At 58.0% G+C, this 20,680-nt stretch overlaps 1 protein-coding gene across 3 annotated transcripts in view; it reads right to left on the reverse strand.

Moving 5' to 3' along the window:
• Window positions 1–1,982: 1,982 nt before the first annotated feature.
• The window catches only part of EPHB4 (EPH receptor B4), a 30,425-nt gene continuing 11,727 nt past the window's right edge, over window positions 1,983–20,680 (reverse strand). For 2 of the 3 annotated variants that reach the window (XM_043559737.1, XM_043559738.1), the window contains exons 2-17: window positions 15,909–15,979; window positions 15,436–15,723; window positions 14,331–14,727; window positions 13,204–13,359; window positions 12,686–13,018; window positions 12,256–12,380; window positions 11,686–11,851; window positions 9,843–9,945; window positions 9,567–9,631; window positions 9,335–9,448; window positions 9,000–9,247; window positions 5,632–5,847; window positions 5,205–5,354; window positions 4,604–4,797; window positions 4,241–4,396; window positions 1,983–3,106 (exon numbers count right to left, since the gene is read on the reverse strand). In XM_043559737.1, coding sequence (XP_043415672.1) covers window positions 2,977–3,106; window positions 4,241–4,396; window positions 4,604–4,797; window positions 5,205–5,354; window positions 5,632–5,847; window positions 9,000–9,247; window positions 9,335–9,448; window positions 9,567–9,631; window positions 9,843–9,945; window positions 11,686–11,851; window positions 12,256–12,380; window positions 12,686–13,018; window positions 13,204–13,359; window positions 14,331–14,727; window positions 15,436–15,723; window positions 15,909–15,979 — 2,912 coding nt within the window. In that variant the 3' untranslated portion in view covers window positions 1,983–2,976. Of the gene's footprint in view, window positions 3,107–4,240; window positions 4,397–4,603; window positions 4,798–5,204; window positions 5,355–5,631; window positions 5,848–8,999; window positions 9,248–9,334; window positions 9,449–9,566; window positions 9,632–9,842; window positions 9,946–11,685; window positions 11,852–12,255; window positions 12,381–12,685; window positions 13,019–13,203; window positions 13,360–14,330; window positions 14,728–15,435; window positions 15,724–15,908; window positions 15,980–18,703; window positions 19,231–20,680 lie in introns of those variants that run through there. The other variant, XM_043559736.1, reaches the window with a different exon arrangement.

Below are 20,680 nucleotides of genomic sequence, written 5' to 3' on the forward strand. Positions count from 1 at the left end.
CCTTGGACAGAGCCGCTTGGCGGTGGGGTGTCCAGCCCTCTGGCTTCTGGGAAATGGGAAAAAAGCCTGCACTTTCCCAGTCTTCCCAGGAACCCAGGTGATCCCGAGGAGGCTGACATTTCCCATGAGGAGATTAAACACGGGGTGGAGGCTAAGGATGGGGAATGTGGCTTTTTTGCCTGTGATCCTCCGGGGAGGCCCCTCGCTTCTGCGCACATCCATTTCCCAAGAGGGCCTAGGGGTTACTATGGCAACTGCTGGTGAGGTCTAGGGGCTGAGGAGTTCGGAGCCCCATCCCAGCAGCTGAGGCCAGCTCTCCTTAGCCTGAAGCCAAAGGGCTCACATTCTGACCCCTCCCCCAGGGTCTCGGGCCTCCCAACAGGACGAGCAGGTCACTGCTTGGGGATGGGGCCTGGAACATCCTGCTTGGGCACCAAGAGGGAAAGGAAGGCTGCCAATTGGGGTGGGGAGGCCAGGACGTAAGACCCCAAGGGACAGGGGATGCCGGAGCAGGCAGGACACTGGGTTTGACAAAGGAGCCCTTCCTCTGTGCTTATTTTCTGAGGACCCTTGCAGCCACCCTCGTGTAAGGAATGGAGATCCCACCTGGTTGGGGAAGGGCCCGGGGAGGGAGGGATGGCCCCTGACCCGGCTGGCTGGGGGGAGCAGCTCTCACTCGAGCTGGGCATGGCAGGGGTGCTCAGGGGGTTCCGCGAGTGAGCTGGCTGCACTTTGGCTCGGGCATCACGGGGTTCCCTGCTGCACACCCCGCCCCCACCCGAACTCCCTTCACGGCATCTTTGACCTTTTGCCTGTTTTTCGTCTGTGCCCTGTCCCCTTGACCTCTGCCCCTCCCCTCAACAACTAAGGTCACCTTATCTAGCCCGGATGTCTGGTTGGGAGGGGAAAGGGGTGGCCTGGGCCGGCATCCTCCCAGATAGACCATGTCCTTCTGGACCCACGCGCCCTCCATCCTTAGCAGGATGGAGTCCCTCCCATACCTCTTGAGTGTACAAAACAGGAGTGATGGGTCATCGAGGGAGTGGACAGAGGATTCCAGAGCATTAGGGACGCTAGAAGACGCTGGGACAGGTAGGAAATCACAGACGGGATCGCCACCTGAGGCCACCTGGGCAGGGAAGGACAGAAACTGTGATTTGGGGTCCCGCACAGACCCCAACACAACAGGGGGCACCGGAGATGCAGAAGTAGCAAGGCTGGCCCCTGCAGGTGTCCCTGAGGGTGGGCAGATTGGGAGGAAAGGAACAAAAGAGGGCCACAAGGGCTCGCAGGGGTTTGACCCCATCCCCATCTTCCTGTTTGGAAGTTGGGGGAAGACATTCAGGTGGTTTCCCCTCCCCTTCGGAAGAGCCTGGGAGAACCTGCCCGGGCAGCATCTTGAAAGGGGGAATTGTCTTCCCAAGGACTCAGCCCAGGGTGTGTGTGTGTGTGTGTGTGTGTGTGTGTACCCGTGGGGGGTCCACATCCCTCACTCCAGCTCTGCCCCTCCCCCACAGCCCATGCAGACTTTTCCCCCATTGCCTCTAAACCAACCCCAGCTGCCAACATCTGGCCCACATCTGTCTCCTTCATCTAACTGGACCCCCACCCCAGCCAATGCCCCCCTATACCCCTTCAGGGGGCTGCGGGGCAGGGCTACAAGCTCAAGGCCTCCCCGGGTGAGGCCCCCTACCAGGGCTGGGGAACCAGGACAGGGGAGGGAGGGGCAGCCCCACCCCGGAGGTGCCCCAGGCTCTTGGCAGAACCATCTGGAGCCGTTAGAAGCAGCTGCCAATGACTCATCTCCCACTGCCCCCACCCCACCACCTCAGACACACCCTGGGGCCCGGGAACCAAGCCTGCAGCCCCCTGCAGCCCCCCACAGCCCTGTCTCCAGACCTCCGACCACTCTTCCATACCCAGGCCTCACTCTCCGCGGAAACCTGGCCCATCCCCCATCCCCAATCACCCCCAGAACTGCACAGTTTCCCAGTTTCTTTTATTTATACAAAAAAAAAATTGTTTTAAATATAATTTAAGATCCCCTCCAAGCACCGGTGTCTGTCTCTGGTTTCCACCACCACCTCACCCCTCCCACACCCCCTCATGGACACAGCTTGGGGGTACTTGGGGGCAGGGAAGTGTCTGGGAGTTGTGGTGTGACCAAGGCATTGTTCCGGAAACAGACACAGCGATGAGGCCCCGTTTCACCCTGGGCAAAGGAGGCAATAATGAAACGGGCCCCTCCAACACAAAAGGTAATGACAAGGACGGTGGAAGAACAAACAACAACAAAAAACAACAAAATAAGGGCAGGGGGAATAAGGCCAAAATAAAAAATAAAACTCAAAAACCTTCAATATGAAGGCAGCAGATGGGGGAGGACCATTTACAAGGGAAAACTGAGTTCGGGGAAGACAGCAGCAAGGTTGGGACATCCAAGTCCAATGATTTTGTCACTGGGCCACGACACCCCTTCCCGCCTCCGGCCACGATGCGGCGCTCTCCACTCCCGAGCTCCCAGGCTAGTCACCCTCTTCTCTTTGGTCTGCAGGGCAGTGCAGTGGCCCTTCGAGGTGAAGGGGGGGCGGTACGTGGGGCCCTAACTGGGGATCAGAGGGAGGTTGTGGGGATCGTGCCCAACCACTCCTGGGAAGTTGGCAGATTATAAGCGCTTCCTTTCCCTCTGGTCACACCCAATCCCGAGGGAAGGGCTCCCGCACCCTTGGCATAGGGTTCCCCGCCTGGGGGGCGGGGGGACATGTGATTTCTACTCTCATATGGCAGAATCCTCAAATCCTGTCTCCAAATTGCCAGCTCCCCACCCCCATGGGTTCAAAGTGCAATCCAGTGGGGCCTAGGTATGATGGCCTCTTGGGTCCCCATCCGACTCTGTCCCAGGAAGAAGGGGAGCGGTGTCCCCAGCTGGGAGTTCCTGCCGCTCCAGAGCAGTGGGGCCAGGCAAGCAGGTGCAGGTCAGTACTGGGGGGCTGGTGCTCCCGACCCACCCGGGGCTCCAGGCTTGGCCTGGGACTTCATGTGCTGGACACTGGCCAGGATTTTCTTCTGGTGTCCCGCCAGAGTGACTCCAATTCGGAGCAGGTCCCTGGGGAAGAAGGGAGAGCTAGGTGAGGCCATAGGGCTCCCAGGGAGGCTCTCTTAGCTCCAGACACCTTGTCTTGCCTCAGGACTGTCAGCCAATCAGGAAGGCCAGCAGGGGAGGGGCACGTCAATAGTTGCCAATAGTTGCCGGCAGTTTCCGGAGGATTTAGAGCGGGGCCTCAGTCCTTCTGCACAGCCGCAGTAGAGGGTGGGGTAGGTAGCTGAGCAGGGCTGGCTGGTGGGAGGTTGTGGGGGCCACAGGTTGGGGCTCCAGCAAGGATTAGGAAAAGGCAGAGAATCAGCGAAGGGGAGGAATGAAAGAGAGAAAAACGTGCAAAATGAGGTTGGGGGAAGGGGCTGCACAGATTGCTTTAGAGGAGAAAAGAGAAGTCAGAAGAAAAGGTCGGAGAGAGAGGAAGAGCGGGTGGGGAGGAAGGGGGAGGGGCGAACACGAGCTGCCCCGCCCTCCCCCCCACCCCCCATCCTGAGGCCTGGAGCCTGAGATAAGGGAGAATAGCAGAGGTGGGAAATAGAGAGCACCAGTCTCTTGGACAATCAGGGAGCAGGGGGGTCCATGACCTGCCCTGCGGGGAGACTGCCTCCCACCCCCTGGTTCCTAGATTTCTCTTCCTTCCACGTGTTATTCAAACCTGGCCTGAGAAAAGAGCCTGGGAGGGAAATGGGAAGGCAGAAAGGTGGAGCGCCAGAGGGGCCGACGGGGGGAACAAAGTGAGAGGCAAGTGAGAGGCGTTGGAACCATAAAACTATTTAACATTAAAGCTGGAAAGGATCTCCAAAACCTAGTCCAACCCTCTCCTTTTATGGGTGGGGAAAACAGCCAGAGTTGTCACTGTTAATGTGAGAGCAGAGCCCGGAATGTAGATACACAAGGATAGATACCTATTGTGCGGCAGGGCCATGGGGTGGCGCAAAGGGGTGAGCTGGGCAATGCTGCCCTGGGAGATTCTGTGGGCTCTCAGCCCCCAGAGCTGTTACTGCTTGTTTTGGTGGGGGGGGGGGGTGGTGGTGGAGACTCTTGCTAACAGGGTTTGCACCAGGAATCTCCCCCAAAGGTCCCTGCTAAACCTGGTCCCCAGGTACCCCTCAGCCACCACCTCTGGCTTCTGCCACGACTTACTCAGCGGAGATCTGGCTGACCAGTTCGAAGGAGCCAAAGCCAGCGGCTGCGAAACTTTCTTCGTATCTTCCCATCTTGATGGCTCGAAGCCACTCACCCACAGAACCGAAAGCTGAGTAGTGAGGCTGCCGCTGATCCAGGAGTGGGTGCGAAGCCCTGGGAGGCAAGGATGGGGAGGGGCGCGCTGAGCTCCAGGGCTACATCAGGTGGAGACTCTGGGCCCAGCCTCGGAGAAGGAGAAGCAGGCAGGGACAATCCCACAAACCACCAGAGGGACGGATACTTCTGAGGAGGAAGGGCGGCGGGGGGGCTCTCAGGTGGTGGCAGAGTGTGGGAAGGAAGCCCGCTGTCTGGGATCCTCACCCGCCATTCTCCCTGGCCACGATTTTGAGACTGGCTGGGTTCCGGATCATCTTGTCGAGGGCGCTGACCACCTGGGGGAAGCGGGGCCGTGCGTTCCGGTCCTTCTGCCAACAGTCCAGCATGAGCTGGTGCAGGGAAGTGGGGCAGTCTGGGGGCGGGGGCAGCCGGTAGTCCTGTTCAATGGCATTGATCACCTGGAAGGACAGGTAGGAGCACTGGGTGAGGGTCTCCCGGGAACACTGGGGTGTCAAAGGACTCCCAGAAAATGGGGACTTAGCAGATGCCGGGAGAGGTGCCATAGCCCCTGAGAATGGCAGATTTGGGGCGGGGGTCCTCCCAGCCGGGGCTGAAGCTGGCTGTGGCTTGAAGCCCCAGTGGCTCTTGGGCCGTGATCTAGATGAGTAACTTCCCAACCCTGCCCTCCTCTGTGTCCTCCTGTGACCAGACGTGCTGTATCAAAGTCTTGGATACAAAGATCAACTCTACTCTGTGCCACCCTCAAGGACAACAGCGATTAGCTCTTTGGGGACCCCACTCCCCAACCCATATCCCAGGCGAGAGAACATTTCAGGTAAGCTTGGTAGGACTATGGGACACTTACATCCTGATTGCTCATGTCCCAGTATGGACGTTCCCCAAATGACATGACCTCCCACATCACAATTCCGTAGCTCCAGGCATCACTGGCAGATGTGAATTTCCGGAAGGCGATGGCCTCAGGGGCTGTCCATCTGATGGGAATCTTTCCCCCCTAAAGATGAGGAGGGAAAAGGTTAGCTGAGGGACTCACAGGACCCAGGCATTTGGCCCCCTGCCTTTGCCTTCCCCCAGGCCTCCTTTCTTTCTGGGACTCAGACACATAGCTCAACTCTGTTCTTTTCCTGGACACCAGAAGTTGGGTTCCCTAAGTTGACCGCCCCCTCCATGGTCTGCTCCTACATCCTGACCCTGAACTGGAGCTGCCAGTGCTTCCCATCTTTCCACCTGGCCCTGAGAACCTAGTTCATACGCAGGTCCCCCAGCCTCACCAGAGAGCTCGTGTAGGTGGGGTCAGAAGAGTTCTCCTCCAGGAAGCGGGAAAGCCCGAAGTCGGAAACCTTGCAGACAAGGTTGCTGTTGACCAGGATGTTACGGGCAGCCAGGTCTCGGTGGACGTAGCTCATCTCAGCAAGGTACCGCATGCCTGAGGCGATGCCCCGCAACATGCCCACCAGCTGGATGACGGTGAACTGCCCGTCGTTCAGCTGGAGACCAGACGAGGGAGAGGGCACCATCAGGCCAGCGCACCTGCCATCCCCCCTTCCTTCCGCTGACCTCCCAGGGAAGCCCTCCTCCTTCCCAGGTAAGCCCTCCTCTTTTCTCTTACTCTGAGCTCTCTCAGCTCTCACTACAGTAACCTGACATGATGTTCAAGATTATACAATTATTTTTAACTTTTCTTTGATTCACGGGCGCCTGGATGGCTTAGTCGGTTAAGCGTCAGACCCCAGCTCAAGTCACGATCTCACAGTTCGTGGGTTTGAGCCCCACGTTGGGCCCTGTGCTGACAGCTGAGAGCCTGGAGCCTGCTTCAGATTCTGTGTCTCCCTTTCTCTCTGCCCCTTCCTTGCTCGTGCTCTGTCTCTCTCTTCCTCTCAAAATCATAAACATTATTAAAAAACAACAACAAAAAAAACCATTTTCTTCTGTTTAGCCTAAGGCAGGGCTTTATATCCAGGGAGTATCAACAAATCCTTTTAATCTAGTACTTTTTTTTTTTTTTTCACTTTTTTACTTTAAAAAAAAATGTTTTTAATGTTTATTTTTTTTAACATTTATTTATTGCTGAGAGACGGAGAAAGACAGAGTACGAGCAGGGGAGGGGCAGAGAGAGAGGGAGACACAGAATCCGAACCAAGTTCCAGGCTCTGAGCTGTCAGCACAGAGCCCGACGTAGGGCTTGAACCCATGAGCCGTGAGATCATGACCCGAGCTGAAGTTGGAGGCTCAACCGACTGAGCCACCCAGGAGCCCCTAATTTTTTCCTTATTTCTGACACAACTCTTTTCCCCCCATTTTTAAGTAGGCTCCGCGCCCAGGACAGAGCCCAGTGCAGGGCTTGAACTCAGGATCCTGAGATCAAGACCTGGGCTGAGATCAAGAGTCAGATACTTAACTGATTAAGCAGCCCAGGCGCCCCTAGTATGTTCTTTTTATTTGGAGGCAACAGAGTGGCGACAGTTGAGGTGTGCCCTAAACTACCTGTCTACAGGTGCAGATGCACTGTGCTGACCCAAAGAAAGCTTGCTCAGCCCTCTTGGACCAGCTGTGTGTAGCCTGCAACACGGCAGTGAAAAACTGGGTGCGATCAATGAACACGGCGCCAAAGCCAAGACCTAAAGCCTGACCTTGACCTTTACAGAGTCTGCTCTCACCGGATCAGCCAAACAGTTACAGTGGACAAATCCCATCCTCTGGATTCAGCAAGCACGCAGGGGACCCTTGGCAGCCATGCAGGGCCAGGGCCAGAGTCCAAACCCTGAATTCTGAACCCTCCTCTAAGCCTGCCCCTGTCCCACACCTCAAAACTCAGCTTGCAGAAACGCCGCTGGCCAGATGCTCGGGGCAGACGCCACGGTTCTCTGCGATTCCTCTTTTCCTCACCTGCCACTTACAATCCATCAGCGGGTTCTGCTGGCCCTGCCTCCAAACCACGTCCCGAATCCAGCCACTTCTCCCCATCCTGCTGCAACTGCCGTGCCCCAAAGGATTGCGAGTCTCCCCACTGGCTCTTGGCTCATGCCCCCCAGCACACCAAAGGGAGCTCCTAAAATCACCTCTCTTGCCGAAATCCCTCCAAAGGCTTCCCCTTGAACTTCTAATCAAATCCAAACTCCTTACTAAGGCCATGAGGCCCACGTGCTTCTCCTCCATCTGCTCCTGGCTGGCTCTCTCTCATCTACCCAAATGTCACCCCAAATGTCCTCTCTTCTTCTTCATTTTTAAATGTAATCTCTACACCCAACGTGGAGCTTGAACTCACAACCTCGAGATCAAGAGTCGCATGCTCCACCGACTGAGCCAGCCAGGCACCCCAAATGTCATCTCTTCTAAAATAGACCCTCCCTCCCTCTCTTGGCAACAAGACCTTTGTATGGTACCAAGGAACAGAAGCCTGTGTCCACAAGGAAGGGTCAGGCCGCCATCACACTACCCCAAGGCCTGCCTCAGCATCTCTCCTGATGAGAGCCAGAGAGCCTGTCTCTGGATGGGGTGTCATGTGAGGTACACAGCACCCCCGATGGAGGCTGGCCACACGTATTTACTTTTGAACTTATCAGAACATTAAATCTATCTTCTCTTAAAGGAAGTGGAGAAACAATGACCCCATAGGGAAGAAGCTGATAAATCCAGAAGGTGAGACATTCAAAGGAATAAGAGGCCCAGCTTTTCAGAATGTCAGTGTGTCTCACAACAAAGAACGGTCCTGGATTTAGAAGAGGCTCAAGAAAATAACCACCAGGAAAAACAAGACACAACAAAACGAACACACAAACAAAACCACTAAGTGCCATGCTTGAACTAGATCCTGGTTTGGAGGAACCAGGAGGGAGGAGACATCTGGGGGACAACTAGGGAAATGTGAATATTGACTGGGTACCGGATGATCCCGAGGAAGCATCATAATTCTGTTAAATGCAATATCTTGCTCTGTAGGAAAATGCGTTTTTTTTCCCCCCAAAAGATGTAAAGTTAAAAAATAAAATCCAGTGAAGCCTGTTAAAGTGATGAAAATTAAAAGAAACTCTTCCCCATCATCTCAAGTCACTTTTCCAAATGATCTGTATTTAGTTTTTTTTTTTTTTTTTTTTTAAGAGTGACAGAAAGTGGGAGGGGAGAGGGACAAAGGGAGAGAGAATCTTAAGCAGGCTCCATCCACAGAACCCCACTCGGGGCTTGATCCCACAACCCTGGGATCATGACCTCAGCTAAAAATCAAGAATCGGACGCTCAACCGACTGAGCCACCCTGGCGCCCCCAAAATATCTGTATTCCAAAAAATTTGTTTACTTGTTAATTTCCAGTCTCCTCGATTATACTGTCAAGGGCAGAGATGTTCATGGCTTTATTCCCAGGACCTAGGACAGTGGCTGATGTGCCAGGTGGCACTCAGGAAATAATTGTCAAAAGGACAAATGACCATCCTTCCAAATCTTGGGGTCAGCTCGCCCCACCGAGACGCCATTGCCACTCACGGCCGAAGGAAAGGCCAGTCCCAGGAATTCAAGCTGTCCCGAAGGGAGAACAAAGGGCAGAGGAGGTGTGATGTGCACCCCACGATCTACCTTGGTTATGAGCTCCTTGGCTGTGCTGGGGGAGTGAGGGGGGTGCGGGAGGCTGGGGGCAGAAGGCTCACCCGCAGGAAGGAGTCCAGGGCGCCGTTCTCCATGAACTCGGTGAGGATCATGACAGGCACGCTGTTGGTGACCACGCCCTCCAGGCGGATGATGTTGGGGTGCTCGAACTGGCCCATGATGGAGGCCTCACTTAGGAACTCCCGCCGCTGCCTCTCCGTGTAGCCCCCTTTTAGGGTCTTGATGGCCACACAGCTCTCTTTCTTCCCTGGGGCCTTGAGCCGCCCCCGACACACCTCGCCAAACTCGCCTTCAGGAAGGACGCTGAGGGTCAGCCCTCCTCTGCCCACCATCTGGCCCTCCTTTTCCTCCCACAGGCGCCCAGCCTTCCTCTCACCTGCGCCAATCACCTCCTCAATCTTGACATAGGAGACATCGATCTCTTTTGCAAACTCTCTTACAGCCTCATTAGGGTCTTCGTAAGTGAAGGGGTCAATGTAGACCTTAGTACCTGAGGGATCACACAGGCCCCGTTAACCGAGAAGCAGCTTCCCATGCACTCAGATGCCTGGGTTCTCGGCTCACAGCTCTGCCCCCAGTCCTGCTTCTTTCAGGACACGCCTACCCACCGTGCCCGATGAGATACTGTCCGTGTTTGTCTGAGTATTCAGCTTCTCTCCCGCTGCTCTGCTTCCTGTGGCCAAAGGGAAAGAAAAGGTAAACTGAATCCCACATCTGTCCGTTCCCAAAGAGACAGGACCGGGGGGAGGAGGAGCGGGGATGAGAGAAGCTTCCAAGAGAAAACAAGTATCCTGGGGCATTGAGGGAGGTTTGCCTGGAGCGAGCGGGCAGGTGGACAGCTACACGGGCCTTCCCAAGGGCCTCCAGGTGCCCAGAGCCCTCACCTGAGGCACAGGACGGCGATGACGATGACCACCAAGACCAGCACCACACCCACGACCGCCGTGCCTGCGATCAGGGCCAGCTGCTCCCGCCAGCTCTCATTCTCTGGGGGAGAAAAACTGGTGATCAAGAGAAGCCGACGGCCCCTGGGGACCCCACACCAGCCGCAAGGCACGAGCTGTGTTCCCTCTCGAACAGGCCCCCAGCAGGGTGGGGGGTACGGGGAAGGCGGAGGAGGCGCAGGGTCCGGGAAGCACAGTGGTTTTCGGACTGTTTTCCACAGGTGGGGGCCCCTCCCAAGTCCCTCAGGGCAAGGGAAGAAGTTTCCAGACCTAGTTGCGGCAAGAGCAGTTTGATTTTGTTCAGTTACAGATACTGGTGATCACAGAAAGTCCCCAAGGGCTAAAAATGAAAAGGTTTGTAGCCAAAAAAGTGGAAGTAAGCCAGATGTCCATCAACAGATGAATGGATATATAAAACATGCTGTAGCCATACAATGGAATATTTTTCAGCCATAAACAGCACTGATACATGCTATAATATGGGTGAATCTCGAAAACACTCTCCTAGAGGTGCCTAGGTGGTTGAAGGGCTCAGTCGGTTGAGCATCTGACTCCTGATTTTGGCTTAGGTCATGATCTCAGGGTCATGGGATCGAGCTCCACGTCAGGCTCCAGTGTGGAGCCTGCTTGTGGTTCTCTCTCCCCCTCTCTCCACACCCCCCCTTCTCTCTCCCAAAATAAACTTGAAAAAAGAAAAAAAAGGAAAACATTGTCCTGAGTGAAGGATGAAGCCAGTCTCCAAAGGCCACAGAATGCACAGTTCCTGTTTGTATGAAATGTCCAGAATAAGTAAATCCACAGGGACAGAAAGTAAATTAGTGTTTGCCAGGGGCTGGGGGTGACTAAAGGGCTATAGTATCTCTCTTTGGATGCTGAAAGGTTCTAAAATTAATTGTGATGGTCACACAACACTGAATATACTAAAAGCCACCGAACTGTACACTCTAAGTGGGTGAATTGTATGGCATGTGAGTCCCAGCTCAACTGAACTGTCAAATGAAAAGGCTCAGAAAGCTACCGGGCCAAGCATATTAAATTTTTTTTTTCTTTATTTATTTTTGAGAGACAGAGTGAGACAGACCTCGAGCGGGGGAGGGGCAGAGAGAGAGGGAGACACAGAATCCGAAGCAAACTCCAGGCTCTGAGCAAGCGTTCAGCAGAGCCCGAAGCAGGGCTCGAACCCATGAACCATGAGATCACGACCTAAGCCGAAGTCAGATGCTCAAATGTCACCCAGGGGCCCCCCGGGGCCAAGCATATTAAAATGACTAGGTATGGGGTGCCTGGGTGGCTCAGTCGGTTAAGGGTCTGACTCTTGATTTTGGCTCAGGTCATGATCTCATGGTTTGGGAGTTTGAGCCCGGCATAGGGCCCTGCGCTGACAGCGGGAGCCTGATTGGGATTCTCTCTCTGCCCCTCCCTTGCTCGTGTGGTCACTCTCTTTCTCAAAATAAACAAACATGAAAAATGAATAAATAAAAATGAACAGGTGTCACCTCAGTTAATCCTTGGAGCCCTGTGAGAGAGGCCTCGGGATATTTCCACTTTAGGGGGAGGAGAGAGGTGGGACTTAAGGAAGGGTCAGGCTTCTGCCGAAAGTCACACAGCCGGAAAGCCACTGAGCAGGTCTCCCCTCCTAGCTATACGTTTTGGTTTCTGCAGCCTATGCTCTCCTCACTAGGCCAAAACGCCTTGTGGTTGAAAGAGGAGCATGGGAACGTGACTTTGGGGGTCCTCCGAGGGCACGGGCAAGGCCCGCCCATGCCCTGCTCCCCAGGCTCACCGTCCAGCTGTGTTTGGCTGTGGTGCTCCTGGCCGAAGGGCCCGTAGCCGGCCTCGGAGCGCGCCCGCACCTGGACCAGGTAGCTGGCTCCCCGTTTCAGTCCCCGCAGCTCCGCCCGGTTTTCAGATGTCTTCAGGAACCGCACGCTGCTGGGGCCCTCTGTGCCCTGTCCGAGAGGAGGGGCTGGCTGTAAACCCCGCCCCCCGCCATGTTTCCACTGCTCTTCCCACTTCTCCCTCCCTGCCCTGAGCCTCCCCCATCATTGCATCTTGGTTCCCCTGTGCAGCAAGAGGGGACTCAGAGCTCATTTATGTATCCACTGTGCTGGGTGTTTGGTTTTTATCATAGCATTTAATCCTTGCAGCCATTCTGTGGGGTTGGTACCTGTAATTGACTTACAATGGAGTTATTAAACTCAGAGAGGCCAAGGGGCTGGCCCAAGGTCACACAGCTAGTACTCAGCAGAGCTAGAACTCAAATGCCTATTGGATGCCTGTAATTGAGGTGTCCCAGTCCCCAAACACATCCCCCTGCCCACCCCAAACCCCCAGGGGCAAGTCCTGCTCTCACCTTCTCGTGGTACTTGACCTCGTAGTCCAGCACGGCTCCGCTGGGTGCCCGGGGAACAGCCCAGGCCAGGCTCAAGCTGCTGGGTGATGACCTCGTCACCCGGATGTCGGACACTGGGGGCGGTACTGTGAGGGAGAGGACAGGGTAGGGTATTTGCTCGTGACAGGTCTGTTCCCCGTCTTTGCAACCCTGCCTCTGCTGGCTACACCTGTGTCGGTCCTCCAGCTGTTCCAGGAGTTGCCTCTGACTCTCTCTGCCCCGTCCTGAAAGCCTGCCTGCCTCGGCTCCGTTTTTCACTCGCTGTGTCTGCCTCTTGCCCTGCAAGCCCTGACTTTCCACGCTTCCCGGCGGCCTCACTGCCCCACCACCGACTTTTGCCCTTCAGGCCTTGGGGCCAGCTGCGTCCCTTCCAGCCGGATCGAAGTCTCACCCTCACGGTCAGTGGTGACATTCACAGCCTCAAACGGGACAGGTCCGGTGGCTAAGGAGGACACCCCATTCGAGGCGGTGACCTCGAACGTATAGGTGAAGTCAGGACGCAGCCCACGAATCGCCACCCAGGGCTCCACAAGGTCCCGGGGGCCAGGGTCGAAGGTCAGGTCTCCTCCGCAGGGTGTGCAGGACCCCCCAGGGCGGCACTCCCGGCAGCGCAGGGCATACGTGAGGTCATCTCGGCCCCCGGACTCGAGGGGGGCGCTCCACTCCAGGCGCAGGGAGGAGCCATTCAGCCGGGGAACCACACTTCTCGGAGCAGAGGGCGGCGCTGTGGGACACCAGGGAGTCAGGCTGACCCGCTCAGCAGAGAGGGGCAGTGGGGCACGCAGGCAGCCTCGTGACTTCTTGTCTTGGCTGGGCACCAGCAGGCCAGGGCCAAGAGGAGGAAGGCCGGAGAGGCTGGGAACTGGGGTGGGTGTCCACCCGCCGCCCCAGGGGTCACTGGTCACTTACTGGTACAGGGCGCACCCCGGGAGTCTGTGAGGGCCCGGAAGTACCCAACGCGGCACTGGCAGACGGGCGAGCCAATGGTGTTGGAGTGGCTGTTGGCTGGACACGACTGGCAGGACCCCTCCCCATTTAAGGGCTTGAAGGTGCCTTGGGCACAGGCTGAGAGAGAGAGACAGCGTTCATCAGAAACATTCAGCCGCTCTTAAAGTTGCGTGGAGGGCACACAGGGAGCAGCAAGGGAAGAGCTCAGAAACTTCGCCTCTAAGAGGAGAAGGGGACCCTCCCTCCAGATCAGGGTTTCTGACCTTTGTTAACCTCGACACCCCCTACAAATACCCTCTGGCGGTCTGGTGAAACCACAGACCGCTGCTCAGAATTATGTTTTTAAACGCACACCACTAAATACACCGGATCACAACAGAGACCAAGTAAAGTGAAATACGATGATCAAAACATGAGAAAAACAAGTTCGTGCCACAGGAATGAACGTGTTTTCTTTATTTACAAGGTAGAGTGGCAGGCCCGATGGCCACTGGAATACTGAAGCCCCGATGGGCAAAAAAATGCAGCTAGGACATTCCTGAATCTTCTGGAACGGGCTGGGGAAATAGCTGTGATTCGAAAGGTGTGCAAGTCTCAGGTCCTGCTGTGACTGCTGGGCCCTGTCACTGTCAGAGGCCAACTGCAGGTGGAGGTGAGTGACAGTAAGGTCATTTTCTTTTCCACAGAAGTTCCCAGATCCCTTATGTTCAATCTACAAAACCTGAGTTTTGCACGCACGCGCTAGAGAAAAATAGCTAAGTGAGAATTCAGTCTCAGTAAATTAGAGGAAACCATAATGAACAAGAAACAGAGACCACGATGCCTTTGTCCTCAGAGCCCAACAAGGTACCCTCGTCCAGCGGTCAGCCCTGCGCCCCTCACCCCTCATCCAGGAAAGAATTGGGGACATAGTTAGGAGAAAGGGTGTGAAAGAGCTCAGAACTATCCTGGGGGCTCTGTAAACAGGCCCTGTGAGTGCCCTTGAGAACAGAGAAATGTTCAAAATGGAAACTGGAGTGGGTCCAAGAGCGGGGTATGGGCGAGCTGCATGGGTGGGCAAGCTTTACGGAGAAGACGCTGGGCCTCACCTCGGCACTTGGTATTCCCCTCGGCGGCCTCGAACCCTGGGGCACAGCTGCAGCCCGTGACCGGCTGCTCGGCCCACTGGCCATCCTCCCGGCAATAGAGGCTGGGGCTGGGGCCGGGGGTGGGGACGGCGTCAGCCACACAGCTCCCCGCCACGGGCACCACAAGCTCCCGAGGCACAGTCTCCGGGAAGCGGGTGAGGTTCACGGTCAGCTGGGCGCACTTCTTGTAGAAGAGGTGCAGGGACAGCAGGGCCATGCAGGCACCCTGGTCCTGGAAGGCCAGATAGAAGCCAGCCTTGGTGAGTGGGCCCAGACGCAGCGTCTTCACGTTCACCTTCCCGGTTGCCTCGGCCCCAGGGCGCTTCCGGGTCAGGTGCTCAGCAGCCACTGTGTCCACCTGCCAGGAGCAGGGAGAGACTCATTGCCAACTGTCCTCCGCTCCCCGAGGGCCTGGGGGACTATTTTCTTCTTCCCAGCTCACCCTCTCCCTGACCACCTCCGTTCCTGTTCCAGAACCTTCTCTCCACTTGCCTGCAGGCCCCAACATTACCCATTAATGCTTGCTGAGCTCCTAATGATGCGTCCAGCCTCTGTCCTGCACCCACCCTTTCTCTTCACTCACTCAACCTACAGACATTTATCAACACCTGCTCTATGACAGGCCCCTGGACTCGGAGCCGAGGAAACAGGAACGAAGGAAACAGAGAAGTTAAAAGCATGATGAGATCTGTAGCTGGCGGGAGACCCCAGGGCAAAGGCGTCCTGGGGGAGTTGAAGCTTGCAAGGCAAGTAGGAATTGGATGGAAGGCGCAGAAAGGAGTCTCTGAAGGGCAAGGTGTACTCGGAGAAGGTGGGAAGTGGCAGAGGTGGTCTAGACGACCCCCCCCCACCCTGCCCCGGGGGTCCTGGGGGCAGCTCAACTACACGTGACTGCTCCACCCAGCCAACCACCTTCTTCCCTCTCCAGGCTGCAGCATCCTGCTTCCAGGCCCCAGCGCCCCCGCAAACCCCCAGGGCCTCGGAAGCTCAGCCATTGCCCCTGGACCACAATGGGCCTGCCGCAGTCCCACACTGGCCGGCGGCTGGGTCCCGGGTGCCCGGGTACCTTGATGTAGGGGTTCTCCATCCAGGCTGGCGTGAAGGCTGTGGCCGTGTCAGCATCGCTCTCGAAGTAGAAGACAGTGAAGGTCTCCTTGCAGGAGCGCCCGGCCCGGGTCAGGGACAGGCACTCGAGCATGGTGAAGCGAAGCGTGGCATACACGTGGACAGCTCCCCGGCGCGGGACCCAGCCGGTGCGCAGCCAGTGGGCCAGGCCCGGGGCCCGCTGCACGTCGCACACCTCGTAGGTCCGAACGCTGTGCTGCTCTTCATCCAGGCCGCTCAGCTCCTCCCACTGTGGGGAGAGTGGGGGGAATCAGCTTGGGGGCTGCTTGGGGGGGTGTCTGTGATAAAGCAAGGAGGGGCTCAGGCTGCTGTGATCTGGGGGCTGGCGGCATGGGAAGCAGGCCAGCACAGGTACCTCTTGTCCCTCCTCCTTCGGTGTCCCTCCAAGCCCCAGCTCCTGGGCCTGCCTCCTACCTGCCCCTCCACCTGAGGGAACGTGACCCACTTCAGGTCTGCAGTTTCCAGTTTCGTGTTCAGCAGGGTCTCTAAGACAGACAGCAGACAGACAGACAGTCAGCACTGGGGGAGACACCAGGGAGACCAGATCCCTGGGAACTGACTGAGGCAGGTGGGTCCTCTGAGCTCCAAGCTGGTGGCACTGGGGCTGACTGAGCCGAGAGATGAAGAGGGGAGCAAGTCCTGTCCTCTGCCACCCTGTTTCTCATCTCTTTATTGGAGTGCCAACCCCACCCCTAACAGCTGGCAGGCACCGGGCTGCCCCCCTCCGAATTCCCTGATCTAGGCTTCTGAGAACCGCTCTGCCCTGAGGAAAGGCGAAGGCCAAACAGCTCAGACAGGGTTAAACTAGAACCCCGACGTGGCATGACCTGAGGGAAGAGAACCGCAGGCAGGGGGATACCCTTCCCTACAGGGCCTGCCTCACCTCCACTCACAGTCCCTTCCTCAAATCCAAAGTCACTGCCTCCCTCCCTGCAACCCCATTCCTGCTCCAGGCTCCCACCTCCTTTTGGGACCAAACACTCCAGTCCTTTAGATCCCTGAAGGTGGTACTCAGCTGCCCAGGCCCAGCCCTGCCACCACCACCCCCTGCCCCCACCTCAAGAGCTCGCTGCTGTCAGAGGAGGAAGTGCTGGAGGCCAGGACGCTTGGGTTCCCGCCCTGGCCCCTGCCTGCAGAGGCCTCACATCTGGATTTGGTTACGGGAAGGAAAAGGGGAGGAGATTTTAGGGGTGTGTGTATGGAGGGGTGAACACACCTGGCTCCGCTCCGCTCTGGTCTCTGGGGAGGGGCATCGGGGGAGGGGTGGGGCTCTGGCGGAAAGGGGGGATTAGGAGAAACATCACAGCCCCTGGCAGTGGAGGGTAGAGGGAGGGTAGGGGAATCCCCTGGGAGGCCAGTGCCATGTGGGAGGCCCCCAGGGGAGCCAGCAGCACACCTGGGACCAGGTTCCCCCTACTCACCCGCCTGCTTCCCTCTGCCCCTGTGGGGGCTGCAGGGGAGAAGGGAAGGTGGGTGGGTGGGGCAGCCTCCTCCCAGGGGCCAAGTGATGTCCACGGAGGGCAAGGGGTCAGACGGGACCCCAGCCAACCCGAGGTGAGGCCCGGGCCCCCGGGGGTGGCAGGAGCCAACCCGGCACGCTGGGGACAGGATGCCCGGGTTCTGGGAAGGGGGTGGATAGAGGCTGCCGTCTCCACCCTCCATTGTTCCAGCCTGGATAGTGTTTTCCTGTCTCCAATTTACACACTGTCTGTTTCAGGGCTGTCCTCAGCGCTCTGAGAGACTCACTTTCTCTCCTCCTATCTCAGGCTCAGAGGGCCTGCCTCAGTCTGTCAATTCTCTTGCCTCTCACCTCTCTCCTCCACCCTCTGTGCACCTCCATTTCTGTCACTATACTCCCCTAGGTTTTCCGTCTCCAGCCTTTCACGTTCACCGGGGCACGTGGCCCTGGGCAGGTTATCTCACTCTTCTAAGCCTCAGTCTCCTCATCTGTAAAATGGGGCAACAATCCCTCCCACAGCAGGGCTGTTGTGAAGGTGAAAATTTAGCGCAGGCCTCAGGCTGGGAAGGAACTTACTTAGCAGCATGAAAACATTCCCCCTTTCTCCTTTGCCTCTTTCCTTCCCTCTCGACATGCTTTGCCCTGGGGCGTATCTCCCCACTTTGTCTTCCTTTCCCTCACTCAGTTATTTCCCCTTCTTTCTCGGAGCCGGGCAAGGGTTCCCTCTCCCCCTCCCCAGCCTTTGATCCCCAGCCCAGAGCAGCACTGCCCAGCCTGGGGGAGAGGGGTTTCCAACTGCCTTTGATTCCTCCTCCTCAGCAGCGCCCCCCCTGCCCCCCCCCCCCACCGCCAGAGACCCCTTTGATTCCAGGCAGTGAAGGGGGGGAAGGAGGCAGCTCATTGAAAGGAGATTAGGGCCGTAGGAGGAGGGTTTATAGGGCTCTGGGCTCGGCTCCCCCTCTAAGAGATGAAGCGAGGGAAAAGACTCCTGGATGAAGAAACATCTGGGAGGAACACAGAAAAATCAGAAATCTAGAGAGATTGGTAGCTATTAGGCTAAGTTCAGGTGACCCGGGGGCTGTGAAGGTCAGTTTCTGCTGGCCTGTGGGGGTTGGAGAAGGGGGCCTAGGCAGGACTAGTGCAAGTCTGGGGTCTAGATGGCATTTAAAGGGCTGAGGTGCAGCCTGGGGAAACCAGGGAGGGGGCCTCACGGCAGCAGAGGCAGTGGCTTTGAGACAGATTTGGGCGTTTGGAGGGTGAGTTTAGAAGGTGGCCCAGCTGCCAGAGGCCAGGGGAACCGCAGGATCAAGGTGTGAACGATGAGGAATGGGGGTGGGGGCAGTTTTCTGGCCTAGCATTCTGCCTGGTCTACAGTTGTTCCTCCAGAAACGTTTCCTCATGTTTGGCAGAGGTGGGAAGAGGGACAGAAGCTTTGGAGACAGTTTGAAGGTTGGAGGAGGGAGAAAAGGAAAGGCTGCCAAGGGCGTACGGAATCAGGGTTAAGAATCTGGGAAGCTGGGGCAGGGGCAAGTCCTGGGACGGAGCTCCACTCCTTCTCTTTCCCAAACAAAAGAAAACTCCACTCCCCGCTGGGCCGCCTCCTCCCCGCCCCCCGCCCGGTCTAGCACTATTGGTCCGAAGTGCTCAGGGTTGGGGTGCCGGAGTAGGGGCAGACCGAGGCCGGCTCCCTCACTCCGAGGCCCAACTCTGGGGGCCCCTGGAGTGCCGGGGTGCCCCCTGGGAAACTCACCTTCTAAAGCCGCGACGAGCGAAGCCCAGCAAAGCAGAGCCCGGAGCTCCATGGCGCCGCCTTTCTCGGGTTGGATCCGATCCGAGTTTGGGGGGCACTAGCCCCCCCAGGTCGGACCCCCCCCTCGAGACGGCAGACACCGACTCCCCACCCGGGACCCTCGGTCGGGGCCCTCAGCGCGGGCCCATGCGGGCGCGCTCCGCACAGGCACCAGGCGGCGGCGTCCAGGTGTGGCCCCGCGTCCCCGCCGCGCGCGCGGGCGGGCGGGGGGCGTCCTCGCACTGGCTGCGCCGGGCGGGCGCAGAGCGAGACGTGGCTAGAGTCGGGGTCCCTCCGGGGCCTCGGGGTCCCGCCCCGGCTGGCTGGGGGTGGGCCGGCCGCTCGCGGTCTCCCCCCCTCCCTGGAGTGGTGCTGCTCGCGCGCCGGGCCGGGTGCGCTCCGAGCCGGCCGGGAGGGTGGGAGCGGAGCGGGGACAGAGCGGGAGGGAGGGAGACTGCGGCGCGGGGCCGGGCGGGCCGGGGCTGGGCCGGGTTGGGACTGGGCCGGGCGGCGCCTGGCCGGGGAGGGAGGGGCGCGCGGGGGGCGGGAGAGCTCCCCCCCTCCCCGAGTCCGGGCTCGGCGTGGGGGCCGGGGCGCGCTGATTGGAGCGCGCACTGCTGAATAATTCATGAGGGAAGCAGAGCGGGACGCCGAGCGGAGCAGGTCGGGAAGTTGGGAGAAAGTTTGGAGAAGGGGGAGGGGCGGCGGGCGCGGAGCCCGGGGACCGCCCAGACGTGCGCGGGGGCCGTGCGCCCTGACGCGGACCGCGCGTGTCGGGGCCGGGGCCCGGGGACCCCCGGGGCAGGTCCGAACCCAGCACACGGCAGGCAGCGGAGAAACACACCCAGCAGCAGCACGGAGGGCCGCCCGGACGTGCGTGGAAAAGTGCACTACTCACTCGAAGCCCGCTCCAACCTTCTTGCGGACTTTGGATTCTACTCCTGGATGCGCCCACTACTCCATAGTTGGCGCAGGGGACCGTGTTTGGGGGAAGTTTCTGAGGATGGAGGGTGGCGCATTGGGCTCCCGAGACAGCGATCGCTGCTTAGATGACCCTGGAGCGAACGTTCACACAATCACTCAACAAACATTAGGTATGGGGACCTGCTGTGCGCGCAACCTAGCGAAGTGGGGCAACTGGGTTGAGATGGGGAGGAGTATAGAAAAAAAGGAAGCAGGAGTAAATAAAAGGTAGGTGGGACCGAGAGTAAAGAGTCTGGATGGATTCCCAAATCACCATCTTCACTCTCACTGTCGCGTTGGGGAGAGCTCATTGCCGCCCGCAGCCCTGACCCCTGAGACTGGGCCGGGGCTGCTGCTGTCTTTCCAGAGGCCGTTTCCTGTCTGGCTCCTGGGGGCCCTTGGGATGGCTGGGAGGGCCCTTCCTCTCTTTGCCACCTCCCCACCCCCATCCCATCAGTTAGAGGGGAGGGTCCAGGAAAACAGTGTTCCTCCCACCAACCCCCTTATAAGTCAGGTCACCTATGGAGGGGGGGGGGGGCGCTGCAGGAGTCCGCCAGTGAAGAGCTGGAAGAAACGGGTTTAACTCAGAAATTTAAGGGAGACAGAGTCTGGAGTTGCTGAGGAGCCGAGAGAGTGAAGGAACACTCCTTGCTGCCCAGGACGTTGGGGAGGGAGGTGGATGGAGGGGGGGGTGAGGAGACTGCCAAGCGCTTCTAACCCCCCAAGAGGACAGCTAGGCCTGCAGTGACCTCTTGTCCCAGCGCACTTATCTTCCGGCCACAAGTGTGCTCCCCACACCCCTGCCCTTCCTCATGGCCCTGCCTGGGTCCTGCTCCGGGGTGGGGGGTCACGGAGGGCAGGAAACAGCCGGCTTGGCTGGAGCCAGGCAGACCAGGCCAGGGCCAGGAATCCCCTCCTCCCTCCTTGATCCAAGCCATATCTCCCTTCTCTCACTCAGCTTCTCCTCCAGGTTAA

The sequence above is a fragment of the Prionailurus bengalensis genome, chromosome E3 (assembly GCF_016509475.1).
Source record: "Prionailurus bengalensis isolate Pbe53 chromosome E3, Fcat_Pben_1.1_paternal_pri, whole genome shotgun sequence".
NCBI lineage: Eukaryota > Metazoa > Chordata > Mammalia > Carnivora > Felidae > Prionailurus > Prionailurus bengalensis.